Raw genomic sequence first — 19,949 nt, forward strand, 5'->3', positions numbered from 1 at the left:
CGACATCAGGAATCGTATTCAAATTTTCTTTAAATCCAAACGAAATACAATCAAAGAGCAGGGTATCTCACAAAAAATTAACTTTTCCTATCACAGTTTACCAAATTAACTCTCACAAACTTTTTGGATAAAATAAGTTTGTCTCAAATGCAGGCCCTTTGTAACCTCTCTCTACTTTTTATGTGACACTAGTAGGAAAAAAGACAGAAGCTTAAGACAGTCTTTATTGCGTTAAAAATTTCAACAAGACATGAACAGTAAAAAGGACAAAACCATGCCAGCAAAACTCCTGCACAAGCTAGTTATGTTATAATGTCATGCATACAAAAACCAGGTCATACCGAATCATCGAACGATTCAACTAATAACAGCATTCAGTTTGACAGTAAGAGCCAGCTTGTTGAAAAGTTGCATTTTAATAGCTTTTCCAATGGTTTCAAACAAGATATGTTTTTAACTGTCTTTTCAAAGTGTATTTCAGAAAACCAATAATAGAGAACAGTGTAAGCATTCACTCATAAATGCAAAGGTTTGGAGAATTCAATAACATCAAAGAGAACATTCACAATTTTGTGCAAATTCAACAACAGCAGTTTTCCAGTATTATTCTAATTTTAATTGAAAAAATATCTAATATTGCATATTATGTTAACCTAACTGTACGGATTCTCTGATAAATACTATAAACAGCAGACAGCTCAGGGTCCAACCAAGTCAAGTTTTCCAACCTGTGAGTTGAGACCTCTGTAGAGGTAGGCTGAACCCCGGTAGTGCAATGATGCATTTTGTACTGCAGACAACCACGTTTATGTCATGGCATGCTTTACCTTTGTGCTTCTTACCCTCAGTATGCCTATAACTTTTTTAAGGAACAATGTTTGAGGACCTCTTTAGGTCTTTTTGTACAACAGTGTCATGTAGAAACTGTCAAAACACAACAATCAATGCAATAATCACATTTTGCATGGCTCATGCGATTAAAAAAAAATGAAAACCCAAAACAGATGCAGAAGAGCCACGCTGTGAGGCAGACTGGTCATACTGTAACACATCAAGGCAACTGGACTTAAAATCACTGCTCAATATTAAGCTGCAAAAATTAATTAATTGATTAATTGTGAACTATTAAATTAACCACAAACTATTCTGGTCATAGAATAACTTTCTGAACCCCAAAATCTACTAGCAGCTTTGAACGCCATGTCATCTTCAAAAAGATTACCAAAATTAAACCAGACATGGCAAAAACAGGAAGAATCATTGTATTGTTAATGTCTAAGTGCTTCCTAAACTAATCATGTGTACCATGTCATTATGTCAAAAAAGGTATCTCAATCTATACTTAAAATTGGGATTAGTGTTGGGGTTAGTTGCAGCTCTCTTCTCGATACAAGTAGCAGTAGACATTTATATCTGTCAGTGCTACATAGTGTGCGGGTAAGTCCTACACGACTGAATTGTGATTGTTAAAATACAGCACAGAGCAAAACTTTATAGTCAGTGCGTTTGCTACTTGAGGCTCTGCTTACAGTATGAAAAGTCTGTGTCACAGTGACGCCACCAATCTGTCTCGCCATTAAATAAAACACAATTAGCAATACATTGAATTTACATAGTGTACAAAGACCAACCAACCTACAAGGCAACGTTTCTTCCAAATGGTGAAAATATGAAACATTGAAAATTTTATGTAATTGTTCATCAGAAGTGGTAACATGCTGAATGTAACTAGTCCTCTGACGTACCTGGTTTTGTTCTGAAACTCTTTTCTTAATGATAATAGGGCATAGTATCATTTTGTCTTCGTTGCCGAGTTAGGCAGGCTAGTTTAGCAAAGCATCTTGTTATGACAACAGACAGTTTTCAAAAGGTGCATTCAGTTTCAACATTAAACACATTTTTACATTGTGCTACTCATGCAGTTGATAAAGTTTGGGTACTTTTTGCAGTCTGAGTTTATTTAATGCATAAACTATACCTGGTTTAGCGGCAGCAACAGATAGACTGGATGGTGTTTTTTTTATTTCTAACTGAAATGTTGATTTTATTTGCAATTGCAGCAGCAAAAAAACTTTCCTTGCATACAGTCTGAATGCAATACAATGCTACTGGGAGAAATTACAGTGAAAACCAGATATATCAACACAATGGTGGGTAACCGATCAGATTCCACCTGCTATCTAATCAATTTTTTTGGTACATCACTTGTCATTATACTAAATAAATTAAAGCATTTTTTAACTGCTAAAAGGCACATGATTTAAAGCATTTGATTTCTCATCCCTGAAAATTTTCTGTCCAAAATCAGTATTGCAAATCTGTTTATTTACAAATCAGACAATCACGTACAAATTATCAGCTCACCTTACAAAATTTTGCGTATCAAATCTTTGCTAAAAATTGAACTGCAATTAATTGAAAAAAGAAAGACTAAAAATTATTTGAATGCATCTACTGTGGAAATACTACACACATACTACTTAATCATTCCTCAGAACGGTTTAAAGGAGTGTCATTGCTACAAATCTGTGATTTAATAAGAAATTACAAGCTGCAAAATCAGAGCCCATTCACTGCCCTCCCACCCTTCCATCATGTTAAAAAAGTCTATCACACTCAAATTATTACAAATAAGTTAAGGTAGGAAACTTTTTTTCATTGTATAAAATAGTGCTTCACTCATTATTTTTCTCACAAACGCTACTCTAGCAAACATCATGCCTAACTACAAAAGAAAAATGAATCTCATGGTTCCTTTTTTTCAGAATTGTTCGAGCTGCTGATCTTCAGTTTGCAGCTTTTCAACCAAGCAATTTGGTTATAGCCTAAAAAACATAAACCAACTATTGCCCTTCCTCACAATAACTGTGTTTTTTGTATACCATTTCATAATATTAATTAGCTATTAAACAGTACGGGTGTCTACTGAAGCTTGTGCGGGGTGTTAAAGCCAGCAAATCAGCCTTCGACTCCAATATCTCTTTTCATGAGCAGAGCTAACTGCTGCACAATGAGAGAAATCGCTGGATGGAGACGTAATTAGGGAGAGAATGTGTGAAGAATAAAGAGGAGGCAGAGAGATAACGCAGACTGCTGCCACTTAAAACATTAAGAGTTTGCAGTGTATAGCACAGACACGGAGAAAATGGGAGGGAGTGACAAATGGAGATAGAAATTGTCAAACAGAGCATAATGGTTGTAAATGTATAATGCTTCCAGCTGGCATTGCTGTGTATGGGGAAGCTCATTCTGCTGTTCAACTGCACTTGTGTGCTCAAGCATTTTAGCTTTCAGTCTACAGGATTGTTATGAATGCTACACAGGACTGAGTTTCTGAGTAACAGTATGGCTGTTTTTAAGCAGTGGATAATTCCGACTGTTACGAAGCTTCTTAAATGTGTATCAATTAGATTTTTCCAATTCCCTTCTTTGACTTTTGCATTCCCCCCTTGCCTCCCATGTCTAGTTGTTGGTCTCTGTCACTGCCAGGTCCAGACCACCATCCCTCTTGCAAAGTCTCTGTAGACACTGACTGCTTGTTTTCACCTGACTGAGTTGTACCTCTTTTACCAGCAGGACAAGAGAGTGTGAGGAACAAGAAAACTCTTCCCCACCAGCTTCCACACCTGCCAACACTGCCAGTTACTCTGGGTGTTGTTTTAGGCTACAGGCCAAACCAGAGGCACCACGAACCCAACTACTGAACCAGGTTTTATGCCTGTGCTACCAGGACGTCTTCATTAGAGTCATCTAGATGTAAACTCACAACTAGAACGGTTTCATTTTTATTGCTTCAAGTGGTTTCCTTAAATGAACATGCTCTGTTGTTTTAAATGCGGCTTATTGCTCTTTATCAAAAGTGACGAGCCACACAGTAAGATGCCATGGCTTACACTGATTTTAGTACAGCTCCTGTAAAGTCTGATGTTAGGTAGGCTGATACTAGAATGGCTTTTTGTTAAACAAGGCCCTTACGGTTAACTGGGTTTCAGAATTTTATAGTTGGAAGGTGCTAATTATATAATCATCCAAATACAAATTAAAAAAATTGTCTTTCCCATGATTTTGGCCATTCTTTATACCAACTTTGCACTCACCACCTAAAGTCTGAACACAAACTTTGAAGATGTGAAAAGAGAGACATTCGCCAATCAAAAGTCCCAAATGATGAAAGTCCATGTTTATTCTGTGCTTGTATGCCTTAAAAACTTGGAGGAAAAGCTGTGAGAAAACTACATTACTGCCATTCATCTACCCCTGTCAACTAGTTGACCTCCCAGTTTTACAAGCCGACGAGAAATGTCGGCTTGTTCCTCAGTTTCTTTGGAAGAAACTGAGGAACCAATAGCCATTGAAGTAAATAATTGCATTTTCCTCCAAAGTACTGTCTTTATGTCTCCTGTTGGGCTTCAGTGAATCCTGAACTCAGCTGGTGTTTACATCTGTTTACTTCACTCTTGCTCTCTGTGCTCACATATACTGCATTTCAATAGAGCCAAAATTCCAATAAAGTTGTTCTCATTTCCATTTACAGAACAACTATGAAGTAGTGAAAATGGAGCCCATTAAGACAACATGTTAGCCAGCAGTCCCTTCATAACCATTTCAAAACTTATTCATGCCAAGGGTCTGCTGCTGTCCCCACCTCTTCAGGAAGAAGACTCGCACTGTGGCAGTTTTTTCAGTGAAAGACAAAATAACACTAAAAAATAAGTGAAAACAAAGAAAATCACTGGATCTTCAGTTCTTCAGATGCTAGGAGTGCATGGAGACTCTTTAGTCTTGTGTCTGAGACCTTTAAGAATTAGCAGAAGTAGCACTGGCAAGTAAAACAAACTGCTGGAGACAAAACATCTAAAAATTGATTTTCACCATATGGAGCCTTTAACCTTGGGACCTCGCCAACCAAGCCAGCCATGTGGTTAGACAGCTAGAAATCAGTGCAACTGAACCAAATGAAAAATCTAATTTAGAACGCCCCGGGGGTCAGGAGCCTATTCCAGCTGACAACGGGCAGGTCGCGGGATTCACTCTGAAAGGATTACCTGTCCATCACACAACCAACATGCATGCTCACACTTACACCTGCAGTCAGTATAAAATTGCCAATTAATCTACTGTGCATGTCTTCGGACTGTGCCAGTAGCGGGAGCAGAGAAAATCCTTACAGGCACAGCAAGAACTTGCAAACTCCACATAGAAAGACCACAGACAGTCAGCTGGTTCAAACCTAAAACCATTTTGTTGTGAGGTAATCACCACGACATCCTACACGTAGCTGTGTTTCCCAAATTTCTGCAGCGCATGTGTTGCTAAGTTAGAATGAATAACCACAATCATGGGAAGGGCCAAGGCTGTAGAACACCAAAATTTCTTTTGAGGGCACAAACAGCCACTGTCACAGTCACACTACCCAGACCTGCCTCAAATGTCTTCAAGTCTGTGTAGACACATGTAGACTCTTTCTCTACCATGGCTACACCTCTACAGACAAAATTCAAATACTGTACATTTTCCTTACTATTACAAAACAAGATCCAATTTTTCTTCATTAGATAATAATTTCCTAAAATGTTGCTTTTCCCCCCTCAAGCCTCCTTGTGCTGAGATTTGCCCACAGAAGGATGAATAAAAGTTTTCCAGGCAACAGAGTAATTGTCTGGTGAAGGCAAATCTAATTAAATTATTAAAAATAATCTAAAAATTACCATATTTATTACTGTTAAGTGTTAATCAAAAGACAGTTCAGTGCAATTTAAATGACCCCACTGTGTCAATATTTTTTTGCATATCTAAGAGCTATGTGCAACAACTTAGTTTCAGTACATTCATCAATCAGAAAGTAGATTTTTTTTCACAACTCTAGATATGAAAATCATTCAAAGTAGCTTTTTCAGCTTTATATTTGGAGTGCATATTTGATATTAGGTATTGGGGAAATGCATAATGATCCAAACATTATGTATTTTCCTAACAAATGACACTTTGGGAATTTAAGTGCCTTTTTGTTGAGGAGAAAAAAAATAATACTCATTTAGTGAGTGGAATCTCTTAGAATTCTCAACTATTCCAAGACTGTAATATCAAGATTGGATAAGGTTGATCAGAGGGTCAATTTTGTTTTAATATCTCCAATGTATTAAACTTTATGAACCTGATCAGTGGCAGCTTTTGCTTTTGAGCGTACTGTATCCACGATCACTCGAAGTTGTCTGTCGGCCGAGATTATTTTCTGTAATTCTCAAACAAGTCCAGTCCGAAACACACCAGCCTCTCTGCTGACCGGATGGCCCTGAGGATGAGAGACAGTGACTGGTTCATGTTGCTGTGGCAAACCACTTCTTTGTTGGCAGAGTTGTACTTGACTGCTTTGCTGGTGACGTTGCAATGTAGGATAGCTTCCTGTGAGAACTGGAGGATGGAAAACTGAGGAGTCTTTCCCGGAAGGTTGTACAACTGATTCCTATGGAAAGATAAAGAGAAAAGAGAGAGTGTCACTGAATAATTTTGGTTACAACAGTCTGTTGTGGTGTCATGTAGTTAAAATGCTTCCTATTTACAGTGCAGAGCGGTGCAGGAGGATTTTGTTGAGTGGAAAAAATTGTGTGTGTCTTTAAAAAACAATTCTTGAAATGTTGCTTGCAATATACAATTGTAACTGCTGAATTATGTTTCGTGTAAATTAAATGCAATTAAGGGACAACTTAACACCTGGTTTAGTTTTAACTGTCTTTCTAAATATTGGCAAGGTACATATATTTGTGATGCACATTTCATACACAAAAAAGGCAGTTCAGAGTGTTTTACATAATTCCCGAAAAATGCTAAGAAAAAGAAAGGAAAAAGCAATTTCAAAACAATACGATGCAAATTACAGGAGTGGAAACTTTTGAAAATGAAAGCGAAAAGTGAAAAAGAGGAGAGATGATGAAGATGATAACAGTCAGTGTCCAAGAGTAAAGCCACGTGTCTGTGGCAGAAACCAGTGGATTTCTTCCTCTGGGTTGGGTGTGAGGTGCTGCCTCTAGACAAGGAGTTTAAGCATCTTGAGATCGTGCTCATAAGTGACAAAAAATGGAGTGTGAGGTGGACGGATGGATTGGTGCAGCGTCAGCAGTAATACTGGTGTTGTAACAGACCAAAGTGGTGGAATAGAAGCTGAGCCAGAAAAGCTCTTGATTCGTCATTCAGTCTTTTCTCCAACCCTCCCACATGGTCATGAGCTCTGGTTAGTAACTGAAAGAATGAGATTGCTGATACAAGCAGTTGAAATGGATTTCCTCGGTAGGGTCACCGGGCTAAGCGTTGGAGATCTCAGACATCTGGAGGGAGCTCAGAGTAGAGTTGTTGCTCATGTCAGCTGAAAGGAGCCAGCTGAGGTGGTTTATGCATCTATTGAGAAAGCCTTCAAGGTATCTTTCTCTGGAAGTTTCCTAGGCATGGCCAGCTGAGACTAGACCCAGGTATAAACTAAGAACTCACTGAGGGATCACATATCTTATCTGGCCTGGGAAACACTCATGAAATCTGACAGCTTGCCATCCAAATCTGCCTGTGGGTTTGGAAGTTCAGAGGGTTAAACTTCTACTTGCCAAGCACCACTGAAGTGCTCTGATAATATACTCAAATACAGTAAATCACCACTGAAACAAGGACTTAAGAAAACTTCTAGTTCATATTTTAACCTCTGCTTAATTTTCCGTGACAAAAAAAAAAACACAAACATGCTGTACCACATGAATTACTGTCTTTAAAATACCTTGCTATCTATGTCTCTTTGTCTTCCTGTCACATGTGTTGCACACACCAGCATGCACATGAGCAAAGCAAAGCACATAAACACAGACAAGCCTTTGGGGGTAGCAGAGTAGTCATTTGTAGGTCAGAACGGCAGAGACTGTGGAGCGTTGCTCTCCGCGGGGCTGAAGCACATTGATTTCTCTTAAAGTGGCTGAACGGACAGTCTTAGAGAGTAAATGGAGTGATTCTTCATCTGTTAAGACACAGGTCGTGAGCTGCAGGGTGTGAAGGAGCACTGGCCCTCAGCACACAATTTAGATTCAAAGTCAGAGCACTGTGAGGATTCTGTATCTGCTCCACTACATTAAACCAGAACATGACACCACTGGGGCTCCACCTGTGAGTTAAGAGTGTTCAGATAATTCAAACTGTTGACAAAGGTGACAGTAGACTGTCACATATAACAATACAAGAGATATTCATCACAACAGCATGTCTGTTTGCTCTATGTCTTTGACGTTTGTCTTTACCACAACATACTGCAGGCGAAGCAAGACAATCTCGCAGTCAATCTCTTTGTTTAGAATTCTGACCAATTTATGAACACATCAGTAACTGTGGGTCATTCTGAGCTGCTTGCACAAGCAACTGATGGGTTTGTTTTTCTAAGGGAGGCCAGATGAAGACTTTCAAATTAATCTGTTGTTTCAACAATAACACAAAGAATCTATCAACTTCGATGACTTGTCAGTCTTACACAGTCTTCACATTTGAATTTTCATATTGCGGTGGAAAGTGTGACCAACAGTTACTGGCTTGAAAGTAAGGAAAAAATAAACCAAGCCTGTTGCCTAACAAAGTTAGGCAATTTTCACAGAAAATATCAGGAAAGACACAGATTTAAATAATAATCAATGAATTCTATTCAGCCACTACAGCTTCAAGGTTTGTACATTCTGGCTCACTGTCACACTGGAGCTGTGTTTCCCTGAAAGTAAATTTCTGTACAATCTGAAGCATCTTCTTCAAATAAGTTTGAAAATTTTGTAACAAATTCCCAAATTTCCTCCAAAAAGCTTCTATGGTTTCTACTGATTTATTTTTTAGTGCTTTTTGAATTATGTTTTTTTACCTTTTCACATTGATTGTCAGTGTTTCTGAAATTCTTGTGGACAGTCGACAATATGAATGAATGGATGATATTTTTTTTTTGCTTATTACACGGTATTAAAATGAAAACATTCGTGAAGTCTAATTTAGCCTTTTAAAACCCTTTGCAAATAAAACCGCTTTTTAACAAATCCATACGGTGTTTTGTGCGTGTTACAAGGCACATTTCATGAATTATGAAATAAGGGTTCCTTGTATTGGTTATTATTCCTCACATATAAACAAACATAATAAAAGAGAACTGGGAACTGCAGTCAGAAAACCAGAACAACAATGAAACAAATAGGAAACATTTAAAACAAGAAACAAAAGAGGTCCAAGCCCAACAAGATCTTGTTTATTCATGTTCACTAAACATGCTATTTGTGAATAACTAGTCACAAAAGAAGTCTTGAATGCTTAGACATCTGCTATGAACTGGTCCACTCCTAATGGAGACCACCTGCTGCTCTGCAACACAATAAATTTAGTTTAAACTATACTACTCTACTGGTCTTAGGTGCTACTCAAAGAGGGGAAACTGCATCAAACAGTCCTTGCAGCTACATTTTGGTTCCAATCCAATCAAAAATCATTAAATTAGCTTTTCTTGGCTCCACTGTAACCAGTGTGTGGCTGCAGGAGGGAGTAGCGATATCTTTCCACAAGAGGAATTCAATATCAGTGTGATTCATATTTTCCTTTATCATAGGTAGTATCATGACTGCCTTCAGTATTCCAATATCAAAGTAGTACAGTCAAAGTAAACATTAAAGCAGACATCAATCCGTTCCAATCCCACCTTGGTCTAATGTCTTGCAGTCAGTTTAATCAGCCAAGCAGTGGGGGTTACTGCTTGCATTGCCCCAGATAAAGTCTACTTGACTTGAACACCTGAATGAGAAGTGTGTATTTGACTGGAACTAAATCATGTTACACAACCATTACTGCTCGTGCAGTTGGAAGCAGTTGGATAAGTTGCCCTACACATAATTCACGGCCTTTCCCCGACTGATAATACATCATGCAAAGGTTTTAACCGGACTGTAGCTTTGCCTTAAAAATTAATAGTATCTAAGATATTATCCCTCATGCCAAACAAGTGGATTTACAACATTTCAAGGGTGTTCCATTTGCTGAACAAACTGACAAGCAAAGAGATTAGTGGAGAGACCTTGACAGATTAATTATGTCAAAGAAATGCAGGGATTTTATTTTAGTTTTTTTCATGAATGGGTGAGCCAGGTTTAGGCTGCCCAAAGAAACCTGGAAGGCAAAACCGGTGTAATATCTGTTTTGTCTGATGTCAGTGACATTGCATGTAAAAACCAGAATGTATTTGGACTGGATGAAATCTGGGTTTTTCTGTTGACTGATGTCCGGTAAAAATCTCATCAAATTCCCCTAGTCCACGGAAGTTTTTAGTTGACAATATAGAACTTGTTCTGATTAAACTTTTTTGGCGTCTCAGGTTGACCCTGTTTTGTTCTGAAATCGGAGAAAATGGATGTACATATAATGGCCTTCAGGTCTGAAAGCTGAAGCCTTCAATTTAAAATCTTTCTAATAGTCAGCAGGGTCCGACTCCTCGAGCTCCACAAAGAAGCCTGATCGTATAGATGTCTATGAGAAAGTGACCCAACATTCTTTATGAGTAAATCGTCTTAACCATGAGTTTCAAGTCTCATTTAATGATGTTCATTTAACAAATTTACATCCTTAAGTCCTAGATTTCTCAAACATCCATCCATCTCCTGGCTTTTCATGTTGGTTTCAAATGACTGAGATGGTGATGAACACCAAACTTGAGATTTCTAAGTGATAGTCCACAAACCAACAGGTGACGTTACAGTGACTGTTAAATTTTGTACACAGTCTGTGGTTCCTCATTTGCATTGCAATAGCATATAACAAATCCAGTGTGTCAAAGTTTGTTATCTTAAGTCTATATAATAAATTTTGCTAATTCTAATTGCTAATTGCTAATTGTGATGTTAAAAAGAGGACTGCTACCAGATAAGGATGTTGAAAGGACACAAGTAAGTGTAGCACTGGTTGTAGTCTGACTTTAATTCGTGTTGCTTTCTCTACGTTTAACCAATCAGTGCTGACCCTAGTGTTTTTGTCAGAGCCACTAAGAAGAAGCATCTCTCATAGACTGTGTTTTTTCTTTTCTTCACCCTAAAACAGTCCTCAGGTTCCACATTGAAAAATAGCTAAATGCCTGCTACTGTATGCAGTACTTTTAGATGTTTAGCCTCTTATACATCATTAAGACATCTAATCTGCCTGAATTTCATTCCGCAACGTTACAACAACCTGCAGCTTAAGTCACGAGGAAGAGTAAACAAAATCCTCAAACAGATGGTATAGCACCAACTGAGCCCTGATCTAAACATTCAACAGTGTCTTACACTGTCTTACACTGTACATGAAGAGACAGAAGCATGGGAGAAAGTGCCACCTGTCAAGTACCTTGAACAAATTGTGTGCAGAGGTTCCTACAGAGTCGAGACTGATTTAAAGGCAAAGGGAAACCAAAAACCTATGACTTGTTTTTTTCCCCCCAGTCTATTGCATGAAATTGTACAAAACTAATAAATAAAAACGGACATCTTAATTTCAGCACACAAAAGGTTTGCAGACGACTTCGTTTGGGTATTTTATTAAAGCTGCAGAAATATGCAGATTCTCAGTGAACTGCGAAGGTCCAAAGCAAAACCTCAGTGAGGTGAAGCTAAAGGCTAAAAGCAAATATTGGATTTTGTTGACATCTCTGTTTATGAATCTATTATATGCAAATCACAATAAGTGGTGGCAAATTCCCCCCAGAGAATCACATTATGTGTCGAGTTTGCCAAAGAGCACCTTGACATTCCACAACGCCACTGAGAAAATGTTTTGTCAAGGAATGACACTAAGGGTGAATCATATAGTATAAAAAGAGGCATATATATGTATATGTAGGGAGCATCATGATTGGGGGCTGCTTTGGAATCCTCGAGGGAAAAATAAATCCAGGTTTCAAGGTATTACACAGGATAATGTTGGGGTGTGTCTGCCAGCTGGAGCTCAGCAGAAATTGGGTGATGCAGCAGGTCGATGACCCTAAACAGCAAAACATATGACAGAAAGGCTTCACACAAACAAAATCCAATTTTTTGGAGTAGTCCAGTCAGAGCCAAGAATATTACCCCACAGAGAAGCTTTGGAATGACTTCAGGAGAGGTGTTCATAGACTTGTTCGACATTTGTTTGACACTATTATTATAAAAGGTTAAAAAAAACGCACAAGTTCCTTACTTTTCCACCAGCCTTCCTAATGTAAAAACAATAAAGATTATGATAGTTGATGTCCAATTGTGACTTAGATGATGATCAGATGGCAGTTCATGTCCAAATAATGCAGAAAACAACACAATTCCAAAGTGTTCACAAACATTTTCTTACCACCTTATGGATTATTACCATTATTTCTTACTTTGTTTATATTTCTAAAAGCTTATGATATGCCCGCTGGCTTTCTCTGGTCCCGTTCCTCTTTATATTGATTAAATGTTTTGTTGCTGGAACATTGCTTAATTTTTCCCCTTGGCACTGCATGACTTTCACGCTCCCTGGTGCCTGATCCAAGTGTTACCTGACTGAGAAGTGGAGGATTCAGTGAGGCAGCTTCCCTTGACAAACTAAACAAAATTTATGTCCAAGTAAGGCGTCTTTGTCTGATTGAAACTGCCTAGCTGCTGTGTGTAGAGTACTACATAAAGACAGTGATACTAAACAGATCTTCCTGTGTTTGTGTATGATTTCAGTTTTTGTTTGCGTTCAGACCTGTTCACAAAAAGCTCACTCACTTGAATATGTTAATGTGTGTTCTTGCCTATACAGCATTATAGGGCTGCACAGTTACTTGAATATTAATTACAATCACAAATTTGACTTCCCACAGTTAATAATACATGATAGACAGCCATGTGGGCATTTGAAATGCTCCACTCCGAGAAAACCTTGCTTTTTGAAAACAGTCCATTCAGATAAAATCACTTGGTATCACCTTAGAACACTTTATTTTACTGTTTCCAAAGTAACTTTTGGTCACACACAAAAGTAACGGAGTGGAGACTTGAGACTTCTCTGTGCACAGACTTTAAGCTAATATCTGTATACAAGTCATTCAGGGAAGATCAGTAAATTGTAGAGTCGATCATTTAAAAACTGTTCATCAACTAAGGTGTTAACAGTATTTATATTTTGCCTCTCAGAGATGTGCTGAATTCAGGTCAAGAAGAATTTTCAGTCTTATTTTGACACAAGCATTTGTAAATTAGCAGGAATATAACACGGCATAGAAATAAAAAGTGCAATAATAATAGTGAATAATCATAATTTATGAAAAAAAATGATTTCAACATTAAAAAATAATTGTGATTATCATTTTGGCCATAATTGTGCAGCCCTACAGTATAGTATTGTGTTGTAAAGTTGTTGTTCTGAGGTTTCGCAAGGAAACAGTTGCTCGGCTTTGCACTTTTATAACTCTGGATAAAAAGTAGATTTGAAGTTGAACAAAAGTTCAAGGCCTTCAGGGCTCACAGGAGGACCATCCACTGACCCTGTTGGTTGCCAAGGCTCTCTATGATCCTCAGTCTCATTCCTGTGTCGGTATCAATTACATCTTCAAATTGGAATATTTACAGCAAGGTTTGTATTGATACCCATGGCAAGATTTTATTTTAGTCACATCCACAGTGATGGAAACTCACATTTTGAAAGCTTCACTTAAAATGAGACGACGAGTACCAGGCACACAGCAAAAACATAAATCAGAGGCATCATCAAGAGTTTGCATTTCTTTTCTGCTGAGCACCAAAAATGTTCTCAGCATGTGATTCTATTGCTGAAAATAGATCTCAGGTTTTCAAAGTAAACATTTGAAAGAGTGTTCAGTACTCTTAGACTAATTGTCCCAGTCCTGTGAGCGAATGGTAACTTCCTTTATAAATGAGTGCTATTAAGCCCTAATGCTTTCCAAGCATGATGGAGCAGCTAATTTTAGCTTGGATGCTAATGGCAGTCTAGGACAATTAACATGTCTATTACTGCCATAAACTGTGAATAACAGTGAACAGCAGAAGCAATTTATTCTGTTAGAATCTAGTAGGAAAGTAGACAGCTAAAGAGCTGTGGGGGGAAAGTGGGAGGGATAGAGTGCGTACCAGACATTGTGTGGATGCAAAACTCAAACAGAACGGAGGTGTAACCGTCGTGGGATAAAAATATAGTTGCCCGAGAAAAAGTCCTCACTATCAGTCAAGGTCAGCAATGCTGCAAGTAAATGTAATTTGATATGATTTATTGTGTTATTTCTGAAACGGGACAGCTTAACTAAAACAAATTCATCACTAATCTGGAGCTCTCACTTCTATGCACATGCACAGTGGAGAGTCAATGAATTACTGCTGCTTTGCCCTGAAAAAAGCTGCTGCCTGGGGGGAAAAAAATCAAATGCTGTTAAGTGTAAATTATTACCACTTTCCCTTTTTTTGTCAGAAGGAATAAATATGTGTGAAATACTGTGAAGTACAAGTTTTATGTTACATTATTGCTGTTCTGCTCCATATGTAGAACAACTTGAAAAAGAAGTGGATGCAAGCAATGCATGATAGATGGATGATGGGGATTTAAATCATGGCTGCCCCAGCACGGCACTGCATATGATTTAAGGGGAAATTATTAGGGGAGGATTATGTAGATTTTCTTGACTTTACTAAAACTGTACTGTAGTTTTCTTGCTTTGTGATACAAGTTGCTTTTTTGACTGTATGCGCAATTAAATAGTTTGCTATTTTTTAAAATTTTGCTTTCATCTTTTGCTCTCACTGCTTGAGGTGCAGTTAAAAATTTCAGTCTGGGCCTAAAAGTACAAAAAAAAACATGCCTTATTTTAAATTTGCCACCATCCACTTAAAAGTAGTCTTCTTGTGCAACAATACTCTGCTCCCCATGCTCCTACACCGTTTAGAAAACTCCCTTGAAGTCCCTCATCGTAACCAAGTCAAGCACCATTTGCAATGTTCACCAGACCACTCAAAATTTATTTTAGAGATGCAGAATACGTTGCAGGGAACCAATTCAGGAACAGGGCAGGTGAGGAGCTATAATTACACTGGTTGGTCCAAAAAAACAAAACAAAAAAAACGTGCATCTAGATGCATGGCTTACATACAACCAGAGGCCTGGTTGTATGTACTACATGTTCTCGCTCAGACACATCAGGATGTTAAAGTACAACTCGGGGTTGACAACTTGATCCAGAAGGACAAGTTTATACAAAACCCGATTAGTGCCAAAGAAAATGACAAGCATGCTGTTGGTTGTGCTGCTTACCTGACCTTCTTCAGTCTGTAGATCCTGTAGATCCAGCATTTGCCACCAATGATGATCCATTTAAAGACTGAGTAACTCTGATGCAGAATTTGATGTCTGTTTACTGTGTAAATTTAAAGTCCACGGTGAAACACCAAACATACACCTGCATATGGTCAGACCGTGACTTTCAGAGAACATTCCAAATGTGGCAGGAGTGCTGGGAGCAGTGTATCATTGCACAAGAAGACTACTTTAAATGGGATAGCAGCCAAATGTAAATCTGGTACAGTTTATGCAGTCTCAGAGCTTTTGATCAGACTGGCTGATGTGATATCTGTGGAGACTGCAAATTTTTTCCATGTCTAAAGGAAGATCCAAAGTGGTTTTGTAATGCACAGACACTTTTTGTTTCTGTTTGTTTCTTTTGTTCTTCTAGGCATCTTTCACTCAGAGTAAAGAGTTTTCAAGGAAGATTTAAGTCTTTTTTTTTTCTTCAGGAAGAGGTAAACATCAAAACGAGGTTGGTTTGAAGTTTTATGAAAAACATAGCAAAGCTCTGTTGACCATTTTGAGTCGATAACTCCTGCTCCGCGGTTTCTATTGACAACAATATTGGATTGTGACGAAAATCTTTATCCTGCATTGCAGAATAAACCTAGTGAAAACTGATGAAAAGCTACTGAGGAGGAACTCTTTCGAATATGGAAATATCACACCTAAAACTGAAAATATAATCAACAAATCATAAAGTATCAGTCATGCTGCTTTGGATGTCAGCAGTTCGCCTTCACACTGTTCAGACAACAAGTTTGACGATTACTTTTAAAGTGAAATGACTGAATGTGCGTATTAAAAGCCACTATTTGAAGCTGTAAGAAACTCCCTACGACATTTGGCTTTAATGAGCATCAAAGATCCTGCCATTAGTTGAAAAAAAGAATTGCTGCTCAATGTGGTGGCATGTGTGGGAGGTCTGTGTGTTTCAATTTGAGTTCTGGCTCTGAAGGGAAGGTAAGTTGGTTTTGCTTGTGGCCGAGTGGAATTTGCCAGTTAACAGCAGCTCAGATTAGTACACACATCAGTGCTTCTTCGAGTTTGAGCAGCATGTTAACATCAACAGACTATGTGAATCAGGTCTTTAGGGTGCAAACACTACTGAGGGAGAAAAGGAAGAAGAAAACTGCTTGGAACCAGAAGCAAAAGGGACAAGAAAAGCACTCAGAGAGCTAAGAACTCCTCCAAGGCAGCATTTGTTTATCAGTTATTGATAATTAGAAATCATGGCAACACAAAATGTGGCAATTCAATACAGATGTACCTACAAACAAAATGACCTTGTGCTGAGCACAGGCGTGTGTTATTCATGTGTATGTTACGTACAGGGCTGCTCAGTGGCGTAGTGGTTAGCACTTTCGCCTTGCAGCAAGAAGATCCCTGGTTTGACTCCCGGGGTGGGCCTGGGATCTTTCTGCATGGAGTTTGCATGTTCTCCCTGTGCATGCGTGGGTTTTCTCCGGGTACTCCGGCTTCCTCCCACAGTCCAAAAATATGCTGAGGTTAATTGAGTACTCTAAATTGTCCGTAGGTGTGAATGCGAGTGTGATTGTTTGTCTGTGTATGTAGCCCTGTGACAGACTGGCGACCTGTCCAGGGTGTCCCCTGCCTTCGCCCGAGTCAGCTGGGATAGGCTCCAGCACCCCCCGTGACCCTAATGAGGATAAAGCGGTGTATAGAGGATGGATGGATGGATGTTACGTACAGATACTGAATCACATGACCTAAATATGTAGTGAGCGGTGGGAATTGATGGGACTCGGCAACACCCCCATAATTTAATCAATTGTTAATTGTATCATTTCCAATGCAATAAGTCTGCAGCAGTCGATTTGTGATCGTCAGAAGGCAGCTGACGCCGTGTTCACTTGTAGTAATAGTTACAGTTCCACGATCTTGCAATGACAGAGAAATTCTTAACAAATCCATGAATCCAGACTATAAGTCGCATCACTGCCAAAATCTAATCACTTGGCCCTTCTGTCAATTCGGAGCTTTCATGAAAATTTAACCCAAATCTGCTAGTCTGTTTTTGAGTAATGTTGCAAACAGACAAACCAACTAAAACTGTTACATACTCCACCACTGTGTTCCTTGGCAGAGTAATGAACATCAAATCAGCAAAAGTCTATATTTTGGCACGCTGAGTCCAAATGTGACATTTCTGGTTGCAGTCACCATGTCTTTATGAGACACAGACAAGTTGAGATGTCTGTAAGTGCAGTAACCACCATAAAACATTTTGAGGCTGCGTGAGGCTTTGCTAGTGACACTGTTGGACATTCTTAGTTCAAGGAAACATTTATCCAACATGGCTACCACACCATCCCATCTGGTTTGACCTTAAAGGAATCATCATTACTTTTTCAGCAGGACAACGAGCTAAAACACAACTCCAGGCTCTATCAGGGCTGTTTGACCAATAAGTAATATGATGGAGTACTGCATCACATAACCTGGTGTCCATAATCTCCTACCTGGGAAAAAAAAGGTTGTATGAATAGATGGTCTGTTACAGGAGTGGCACACTGTGTTGTTCATTGAAGTTGCAAAGCGGAACTTCAGCCCTTGCCACATTTGTGAGGACATTGGATTTGGGATGTGCCAAGATTGCCATCTGTGGCTGATTCTTCCTCAGATGTAAATTCCTCTGGTGCAGTTTCAATTCAATATCTTCCTTTGCATCGTACACGCCCACGGCTGCCACCTTGAAGTCTCACACACGGACTGTGCAGTGGGCCTATTCTTCATTTTTTGCCACTATGATGATGCACTTGAACTTTTTAATTTTTGAAAATTTATTTTAAATGATGTGTTGATATTGAAAAGGGTTCGCTGCCATTTTTAGATCCCACAAGTCACAAAGGTGGGCATCCAAAAGGATTGGCATGAATGATGTCATCAAAGCAAAAAGGGCCAATTTTAAAGAATCTAAAACCAAAACACTTCGCTCACACTTTTTCATTTAATGCTGAATTCATAGTTTTATTGTCTTTAGTTCTACTCTGTTATACATAAAATTGCAAAAGTAAATAAAATCCCCTCAGTTTGTAACTGAGTCCAGACTTTTGACTGGTAGAGTTTCATTTCCTGGGAATGGTTTTGCTCTCCTGCAAAATGAAACATGAGAGTAAACTCTCTTCACACCTCAATATGTTCCCTCTAGTCTTGCACTGTAACTCTCATTGCCAAATCTGAATTCCTGGGTTTGGCCTCAGAAATTACCACTTGTGGGCTCCAAATGTTTTGCAGGTGGAGTGGGAGCTGTTTGGATGAGTCATTGCGGTGCAGGCTACAGGCCATATTGTGTTCAAACAGGTGTAACCTACCACCCTGTGCTTTGTCTGCCAGGATGTTCAGAATAAAACAATGTTTCTTCATTCAGCCGCACTAGACCACCACTACAATCACTGTGCACAATATTGCCTTTATTCTTAACATCATCATATTCTGATAATAAAGAGTTCTGAATGTTAAACAGTTGATAGTTAATAAAGGCCTCTTTAATTATGTGTTTAATGGCAGTAGACCAGAAGACCTTTCGAAATGAAGTCATGAATTTAAATAACTCCAGGGGATATATAATGTGCCACGTGACTCCTTCACTCTGTTTTATCTGGGCAATCAATAAATGACTGTCGTAAAACAGTAAAGTGAAGTCAGGTTATCACACGTATGGTATGAATCTTTTTAGTTCTCAATTAACAACATTTAAACGCATTCAAACTGTGTGAAATACTTCAGTTGAATGCATTAAAACCATTTGGTTCATCACACGAAGCCATTTGTTTTCAAATTCTAACAGTACTTCACAAATGAAGATCATTCTACTTATTTCTACTATTTTTCTGGTCTTGTGCTGCTGTTACCCTTTTTGAAATCATAATGTTTCAAAAACATTTGATTGGGTTGGTGCTCGACCTCCACTGAAATACAATCTGCTATAATTTTAAAGTATGTAGTCAAGGCCCCTGAGCAGAACACAAAGGTAGATGGCATATTCATCAAACTTTTCAGCAACTTTTATTCAAGGTTTGTCTGTCTGATGAAGTTCAGTCTTTGACTTAAAAACATTATGAGCTTGCTTATGGATTCTGTCCTGTAAGGTTTGCTCAAACGACTTGGATTCAGTTCATTCTATTCCCCTCTTTTCCGTCCAGTAATGGTGTATTGTAGCAGTGTTGATAGGTCCATTTAGTTTGCACCTTATGCAAGGATACATGAGTGTGAAAGCTGCACATTCCTGTCACTGCATATTTGTAACTTCACTGATCAACAGTTGGTGGCAGTAAGGCTCTAAATAGTGTAGCAATATCAGGAAACAAGAAAGATGAGCAAATGTGGGTGGATTTTTAATTGTGAAAATATTTTGTTACAAAAGTTAACCTATTAACTACTGGAAATTGCTTTTTTGTGTAACAGAAAAATTACACAGGGTAACTCTAATAAACATCATGTGATGCTGGATTTTGAGTCAACCAGCAAATATGACGGTTCAATAACTTCAGGGGAAGCTGAGCAGATATGTGGGATTATACAAATAAGTGTGGAGGCAGCAGGACCAACTGTGCTGTCAGCGGAGAGGAGGAACACACCGATTACGGAGCCAAAGATGAAAAACTTTCCAAGAATAATTT

At 38.6% G+C, this 19,949-nt stretch overlaps 1 protein-coding gene across 3 annotated transcripts in view; it reads right to left on the reverse strand.

Annotated features, from left to right (window-relative positions):
- Positions 1–206: 206 nt before the first annotated feature.
- Positions 207–19,949, reverse strand: part of LOC110966177 (inactive N-acetylated-alpha-linked acidic dipeptidase-like protein 2) — a 580,988-nt gene continuing 561,245 nt past the window's right edge. For all 3 annotated transcript variants that reach the window (XM_051947586.1, XM_051947587.1, XM_051947588.1), the window contains exon 20: positions 207–6,463. In XM_051947586.1, the coding sequence (XP_051803546.1) occupies positions 6,226–6,463 (238 nt within the window). In that variant the 3' untranslated portion in view covers positions 207–6,225. The remainder of the gene's footprint in view (positions 6,464–19,949) is intronic.

The sequence above is a fragment of the Acanthochromis polyacanthus genome, chromosome 4 (genome assembly GCF_021347895.1).
Source record: "Acanthochromis polyacanthus isolate Apoly-LR-REF ecotype Palm Island chromosome 4, KAUST_Apoly_ChrSc, whole genome shotgun sequence".
Classification (NCBI taxonomy): domain Eukaryota; kingdom Metazoa; phylum Chordata; class Actinopteri; family Pomacentridae; genus Acanthochromis; species Acanthochromis polyacanthus.